The sequence below is a fragment of the Quercus lobata genome, chromosome 2 (assembly GCF_001633185.2).
Source record: "Quercus lobata isolate SW786 chromosome 2, ValleyOak3.0 Primary Assembly, whole genome shotgun sequence".
Classification (NCBI taxonomy): domain Eukaryota; kingdom Viridiplantae; phylum Streptophyta; class Magnoliopsida; order Fagales; family Fagaceae; genus Quercus; species Quercus lobata.
Window position 1 is genome coordinate 90947460 of NC_044905.1, and position 8453 is coordinate 90955912.

Sequence of the window (8453 nt, forward strand, 5' to 3'; positions counted from 1 at the left end):
AAAGTTTACCATAAAACATTACCTCAATTCAAAACAAATTAATCATAGTTTTAGACTTTAGCATTAATTAAAAGAAAAAAGAAAAAAAAACACAATATAAAAAATAGAAAGTTTAATTGTTCATTGCACATTAAGAAAACAAATAATACTAATAAGTTAATGCAAATAAGTAACCATTTCACCTTTACAAAAATTCAAAAATTACAGAAATAAAAAAGAAATTTTTTTTTGTACCAATTGGTATAGCCAGTATCGGTATGGTATGGACTACATTGGTGTTTGTACTTTTGCCTTCTAAACTTTAAGTTCTGGCTTCATTCCTGCATACAAGTGTACAACAACAAAGCATGATAGTATGTGAACTTTTTCGCTAATATTGTAAATCCCAATGTACTCAAACTTCCTAACCCGATCACAGTCCAATTTTTTTTGAGTAAAAAAAGAAAGGCATTAAAATTAGCTATTAAATGATAATCAAGGTATTAAAAAAAAAGTGATATAATTAGTTAGAACGTGTTAAGAAAATAAATATCCGATCTTTTTTTTTTTTTTTTTTTTTTTGAGAATTTAATGTCCAATCCTAATTAAGCCCTGAGTTTATTATCTTTTTTTTTTTTTTTTTTTTTTTGAGTTTATTATCTTAGTTCCGGTTCATTGTATTTTTATTTTTATTTTTTATTGCTGAGACCGGTTCATTATATTAGGACATGCTCGTAATACAAATAAAAATAGTTATAATCTTCTTCTTAGTAATCTTGTAGTGTAAGTAAAATAAACTTAAGATTAATCAAAGTGTTGGAATAAATTTTAGTTTATTCTATATACTCTTCAATGGGTCTCCGTGGGCCGTGGCAAATAAGTTTATTATAGTAAAATATGTAATCTTCAAGAACTTTCCAGTGTGAAGCTAGACCATCAAATGCCCAAACCACATTAAATCTATTGTGTTCCTTTTCTCTTCTTTGTTTTTTTTTTCATGGAATCAATCTTTTCAATATGATTTTAGACCATTGTTTCAAACAATAATTAATATATAAAAAAGAAGTGGTACCGGAATTTGATTGCTATAGTCTTTGGCCTTTTCGTTTATACAAGCCGCCCCCTGGTCCCTACACTTAAGTCGGTCGGTGTGGGGGCAAGAGTCCATAAATGGAGCTTCCACTCAATCGTCTAAGCTTGTAAAACCTCACAAATATGTCAACACGTAATGAAGTCGGCATATGTGAAGAAACAAAAAAATTTGCACCTTCTCATGATCAAGGACGATAAAGACAGCTTAACAACATTTAGATTTTGGTTGGAAACAAAACATATTGGTGAAACTGTCACATAAACTTGTTTATGGACTCTATTTTTAGTGTCACAAAAATAAAATATTAACCATATAATAGTGTAAAACGAAAACACGCTTATGGGCTTTATACAATTGTCTTTTAGGTTCTAGCATATTCTGGCTTGTATAATGTATATCCTAAATTGTGTCTTCCACTAGAAGAACCACATGTGTGTGTTTGTTGGAGAGTCGTTTGGCTGTTTTTCATTATTAAACTTCATTGATGTTGATTGATGGTAACAATTACGTACATTATGCAAAGTGCAAAATAAGATACTTTATTTATGTAGACTAAATTGGTAGTATTATACTTTCTTCCACCTTCAAATATTGTAGGTATTGGTCAAGGGTGGAAATCCAATGTGGGAAAGCCTATGATTGAGTGGTCTAGACTAGAGCTTGTCATTAGTCAATGATTTTGGGATTCTTTGCCTTGATAGGGTGGCCTAGACTTTAGAGATTGTGATTAGTCAAGGATTATAGGATTCTTTACCTTGAATAAAATTTGATGTCAAATTGTTTTTTCACATGTGGAAGATGTCTAATCTGGCTATGCTAAAAAATATTAAGCCTCCGTGAGGACCAATACATTTTTCTCATAATTCTTTAAGCCGGGAGCTATCAGCTATGTATAGTGAAGTACCCCAATCTTGAATGCTCTGGGAATTTCCGGAGTGATGGTTTGCTCGAGGGCCTAAGAATTTGGTGCCAATGCGTATGGTGATTGCTCCAACTCTGCTCAGAAGAGCACGCCAAGTGATAATCATAGGGACTCGATAATGATAGTGTTGAAAATAAGTAATGCAGGAAATCCACACACGCACACAAATAATGTTAATAATAGTAACAATGACGCCAGACTTGGTCGTAACAATGACACTATAACTTCTATTAAAAAAATTAATATGGTTTTATATTTTAATATTTTAACTATTGGATTAGATTATATATTTATTATATTCTTAATATGAATGTTAATTTTCATGCCAATCGAATGTTGTTTACTGATCTATCCACAAACTTATTCTTTATGCATAATTTTATATTATAAAAACTTGAAATTTAAATATTTTATTGATAACATTGTTAATAATCTTTGATTGTCTGAAAATTTTACAAACATAGAGGATATAAGAAGAATATGCTATCCAATGGTAGATTCTTCAAAATTAACATTTAATAAAAAGATATTGAGACAGGCCAGATGGCTATTATTTAGTTAAAAAGATGCCATTTTTTTTTCCATTATATAATGTGATTCTGAATAAATAAAATCCACTATTTGTTTCTACTCTTAAAAAAAAATTATATAATTTTTTATTTTTAATTTTTGAATTTTAAACCTCCAAAGGATCATGCATTTGGCCTAGCTTATTTATCTATTTCTTTTTAAAGTTTCATCACTCTTCTTTACATAAAATTTGTTTTTATCCAAAAAAATAAATTAATGAATTTAAGCTTACCAAATACACATTCATACCAGTCTGAATCCTGATTACCTAAATACCAAAAATCCTTGTAGTTTAACACTTTTTGTGTTTTCAAGTTTTTCAAAATTTTCCATCCTGTTATAACTTGCAACGATCGAATTATCAAAATAAATAAATAAAAAGAGGCTTCGAAAGAATAAAAACTCGCCCATCAATGAAGACATACCATGATATGACATAGTATATGCTGAATGGATCAGCATCAATTCTTGGCTTTCCATTTAAGAACTAGTCACAAACTCACAACCTCACAGCCACCAGGCACACGTTATAATGACTTGAAAAATGTTTCTCCTGTGCATAATTTTTTAAGAACTGAAATTCAACATGTCCATTAAATGAAAGTTGGAAGATTCATAGTTGACCACTTATGATTGAATTAGTGGTAGACTAAAGACTGCAGAGACTAGAACATACATATACCCAAGTGAGCAACTTAGGCAATCTAGAAGCACTGGCTGCTGAGCCAGACTTTTTGGGTGATGACCATTACCCTCTCCCAAACGATGGTGGGCACCCATGAAGAGGAGAGCATTAATTGTAGTATCGTACTACAGGAAAAAGGAGATTGCAAGAATGAGGTTTATCTTGTGATTTTAGTATACAACATAAATTCAGGAAAAGGAGCAAATGATCTACAATTCCTACAGTTTGATTACTCAAGCAAAGGTTGCCAAGGGTCTTGTATAGCAAGCACCTTACGAATGTTTTCAACAAGCACATCTATAGAGATTGTTTGGTTAGAGGAAAAAAAGTGCAATTTTCTGTATTTATTTTCAGTTTTTTGTAAAACCCCGCAAAAAAAAAAAAAAAAAAAAGGCTTGGTTTACTACAAGTTTTCATTTTTTACTAAAAATGAAAACGAATATTGGGCGTCTTCAGATTCACAAAAAACGAATACAATGGCATTTTCATTGTTTGGTGAAAATTGACTGGGACCTACTTACTAAACTGAGAAGTGTCTAGCTCAAGTCCACTCAACTAGACTTTAATTTAACGAGAATTAAAAGAGAGCCAACAGCTCTTTCTGGTGGGACTACCTTCATTGAAGAAAACACAGATATTTTCTCCATTCTCACTCTTATCTCTCTTGGGCTTGGGCTCTCTTCTCCCTTGCTTTCTCTCTCTCTCAAATGGCTATGTGTTCTTGATGTTTGTTTTGTTTGGGTTATGGGTTGAATTTTAGTGAGCTTCTAAGGGTTGTTCGGCTTTCCTCATGGGTTCTTTGGCAGTGGATTTCAAAGGGAAGATCAATGGATCTTGGGTATGTGAGTTTTCTGTCAAGCAAGTGGGTTTTCAGGTTTTAGTGGGCCTTTCTTTTTGTGATTTTCCTATTAAAATAGGGAACAATAGCATAACAGTTAAAGGCTGTATTTCATAATCAAATTATATATTCAAATCAGGTTTCAAAAAATTCTCAAGTGTGTAAAATGGGTTTTTTTTTTTTTTTTTTAGATTATGGATTTAAATACTGAAAAGTGAAAATGAAAAGTGAATACACAATTTTTAAAAACCTAACAGCCTCCTTAAGGTTCAAATCCCACAAACCAAACAATTGAATTAAATAAAAAAGATGCTGGCAGTGGTTAATTATGGTAATCAAGGAGCTTCACAAGAGACTTCAAATGAAAATATGGTATTTTAAAGCCCATATACAGAACAATGTGTACTTCGGTTTCATAAATATTGCAGAATGACACGCCAGTTAATACTCGGAAAAGGGTCATACACATTATTACCGCCTGAAATTGGGAGGGATTATTTCCTCACCTGGCTTCTGAACACACTGTTGCTCAATACTCTTGCACCCACCATTGGTTCAAGCTTTACAAAACTTGCGACCGAAATGCAAACATTATCTGCTCTATGTGAACATTTTCTAGCTTGAAACTTCAAAGTAAAAATTTCCTGAGTTTAAAGCGTCATAGGCTCATAGCTCATAAGTGAGCCAAAACATACCATATATCCTTGAAGGCTGCGGCTATCAAATATCAATACAAATACCTACACTCACATAATCAACAAACTACGGATCACTACCATAATGTACAGATGTTTTATACGGCTCCAATATACATAAGAACTTCTTCACCTAACAAGGATAATTAGATTAGAAGAACTCTATGTAGCCTTGCCTTCAAAGCCCATGGCTCTACTATCCCTGGACTTAGTATATACACGATGACGTCGCTCTCTTGCATAAATAACCCAGAAGATCAATGAGAACATTACAGCTGCAGATACCAATACTAACCCAACATAGATCCATTCGCTATATTTTCGTAGTCCAGGACAATGGTCGCTATCAATGTCTGTGAACGTGGTCCGCACAAATGTGCAGTCTTCCAGATTAACCAGGAATGGAGTATAACGATACAAACCATAGCTCACATTTACAGCACCCACCATCTGGTTGTAGTAGGTGGGGGTCAACCGGCCAGTTGTGTTACAAATATTAGATGCTGAAACTTGACAAACATAATTCTTCCACACCTGATTGAAACAAAGGTTGGAAGTTTGATTAATTCTACATTCACCAAACACTGTATGTGTGAAGGACAAGGAGATAAGTTTTGGACACGTGAGAGAAGCAAAGGGACATTTTGAGAAAGATATTCTCACAAATTTATCGATCAGCCCCTATATATAAGTACTTCAATCTCTTTGAATCAAACTCTAGAAAACATATGATCATATACCTATAAAGGTTTCACAAGCCAAAAAAAAGTTGCCAATTTTGGAACTTGACAATTATACTGGATATTTACACATTACTATCATATAATTGGAAATCGAGTTGCCAAAAACTATGGGATACGCTAAAATGGGACCATTAGATACTAGAGGAAAATTACCAAAAATGATGACTTTTACTAAAAGTAGGACATGGTACAGAATTTGTTTAAGCCAGGCTTTCCATGGTGACCAAAACTAACCAAAATCCTTCACATGAATACTTACGCACTTCCAAACTAAAATTCCAATACTTAGAGTTAGTGGTATTACCTCTGGAGCTTTGCTCAATTCCACCTCACCAGTTGCACATTGCCTATTCGTCAGATTAGAATAAAAAGGATTGCAAAGAACAGGCATCGATGGGCCAGATTGGTTGTAATATATGGGAAGTCTGGGAGTGGAAGAGACATTAGCATTAGCAATGTTGGTGATCATGCTGTTAACCATAACAACAAGCTGGTTGGTGACATTTTGGGATTGTATTAGGGTTTGTTGGGCAGTTGCATTGTCCACGCATGGGAGTATATCATCTAAAGCTGTATGTGCAGTCGGATGCTGGACCCATTCATCCATTGCAACACATGTATCTGCCACCACACTGATGCATTTATGAAAAGAAGTTAGACCCAGAGATTACACGAGCAGCAGAAACAAAGTGATGAATTATGTAATATAGTAAACTATACCATATAACCAATTTTACTAAAAAAAATAAACCATATAACCAATTCATTTTATAATCATTGAAGCTGTGTTTAATTGATCTTTGAAGACAAACTGATGAATTAAATAGAACAGGGATAACTCCCTTTAAAAAAAAAAAAAGATGAAGAAAGATAGCATTCATCTGGACACTGAATTTTGGGATAAATGTATAAATTATGCTTTGGTATTTTTATTTTTACTTCCTAAGTTCACTACCTTAAACTTTCAAAAAAAAAAAAATCACGAGGAAAAATATATTCATTCACAGTTTTTTTTTTTTTTTTGGTGGGGGGGTGGTTGTGGAGAAGGAGAAGAAGAAGAAAGAAATCCTTTCTATTATTATGTTATCTTTGTATGCAGAGATATGACGATGGCCTTTTCTGGTCTGTGTTCTATAAATTTCTTTAAAGATAAGCTTTTATGTTCATTAATTGAGAATTGAGCAAGAATTTCAGGGTCAGTGCCCTTCCTAAATGATGCACCAATCATTAATGCACTTCACAATATCCTGCTACTAACTTCGTGAAGAGTTCCTCAGATTTTAAAAAACAAAAATTCATTGAGAAGTAGGATGATGATGTTTAAGAAACTTTTACATTATATACCAGCATAGGTTTATACCTCATAGCATCTGAGATGAAAGAAACACATGTACAAACTATTTCGAAGAATAAGAAAAATGGCTATCAGGAAAAATAACCTGATAAGTCATAACAATTCTATAAGACAAAATTAAGATCAAAATGAGTTCAGAAGCACAAGAAGACAAATGCAACACACGTGAGAAAATAGAGCTACAAAACAAATTGTAGAACATTTTTTTTGTTCTTTGTTTTTTTTTCCCCCCAAATTTGCAAAATGATATTTGTTTGCTTGCCATATAATAAGTGGTATTGAACCACTCACTATTCTGCCCATGGTAACCAAAACATTTGTCCCAAAGTTGGTTCTTAGAAACCAGAAACAGTTGAACAACATATTAAAGACAGTAAATGGATCAGAGAATATGATTATGAAGAACACCAAGCTTTACTTGCTACAGGCAAAGCCTAAAATTTACATTTTGAATGTTTCAGTGAAAAGAAAAGTGCAACATAGACAATAAAAAAATAAAAAAATAAAAATACTAAGCAAACAGAACTTACTTGTGGAGAAGGAGAAATACGCCACATAAAATGCCAGTCATTATATGTAAGTGTTCAATGACAAAATAAGACAACTAAAACAGATTTGTTTCCAAAATAGTAAGTGAATATAAACAGAAAAAGGGTAATGTATATATCCCTTACAAGTATACCACGGGTTGCATCCCGAGAACGGAAAATACTGCAACAAATAGCCAAAACAATAACATAAATAATAAGATACGATTATAACAAGTCATATCTTACAAATAGTTTGCCTCTACTCCAAGAAGACAGAAGACTTACAAAATCCAAGAAATGCCAAGAAAAGCATAACAGCTGCAACAATAACAAGAGCCAGTCTCCTGTTGAGTGGATCAAAATAAATGTTATCCAAAAGCATTTAGAGCACCAGAAATAGAAAGTTGTAAGAGCTTAGACTTACACACTATTCAGGACATCTTGTATATTCTTTGAATTATCAGAAGTAGTCTTAGAAAGAGTGCTAGCAGAAGAGTTGATCTTTGTTTCAATACTGTCAATGTTCTTCACGACATCCGATGGCAGAAATATAGAATCCACACCAACCTTCTTAGCTGCAGAAAGATAATCGGACACATTATTGAGGTTTTCAGCAATGGTATCTGCCTGATTCACAACATAATTGAGTGTGTTGGTTGTGCTGCTGTGGAACTTCCCCTGACCAGTGTACAGAACAATGCATCCAGCACTGAAATTATAAGACAAAACATCGAGGAAGTCAGAGATTACTAATTCAAAAAATCATATAATGGAGCATAAAGCATACATGAATGAACTCTTTGTAGAGAGAAATCAAGAGAAATACATTGCTGCAAGGGTGAACAGGACGAGAAAAATAAGGGAGAGAGCATAGGCAATTCGAGAATATCCGTAAGGCTCTCTTGGACAACAGCAATAGCAGCAACAGATGAGGAACAAGCTTATCCCAAAAACCAAAAACCAAACAGCAGCAATGGCAAAGAATGGAGCCGCTGTAAAACCTACAGACTGCATTTAATAATTATAATTAGAGTTGAAATCAAA

At 33.3% G+C, this 8453-nt stretch overlaps 1 protein-coding gene across 1 annotated transcript in view; it reads right to left on the reverse strand.

The window, feature by feature from the left end:
* Positions 1-4440: 4440 nt before the first annotated feature.
* Positions 4441-8453, reverse strand: part of LOC115977154 — a 5163-nt gene continuing 1150 nt past the window's right edge. The window contains exons 3-9 of the mRNA XM_031098841.1: positions 8236-8417; positions 7834-8118; positions 7695-7753; positions 7565-7590; positions 7410-7483; positions 5830-6157; positions 4441-5316 (exon numbers count right to left, since the gene is read on the reverse strand). Coding sequence (XP_030954701.1) covers positions 4945-5316; positions 5830-6157; positions 7410-7483; positions 7565-7590; positions 7695-7753; positions 7834-8118; positions 8236-8417 — 1326 coding nt within the window. The 3' untranslated portion in view covers positions 4441-4944. The remainder of the gene's footprint in view (positions 5317-5829; positions 6158-7409; positions 7484-7564; positions 7591-7694; positions 7754-7833; positions 8119-8235; positions 8418-8453) is intronic.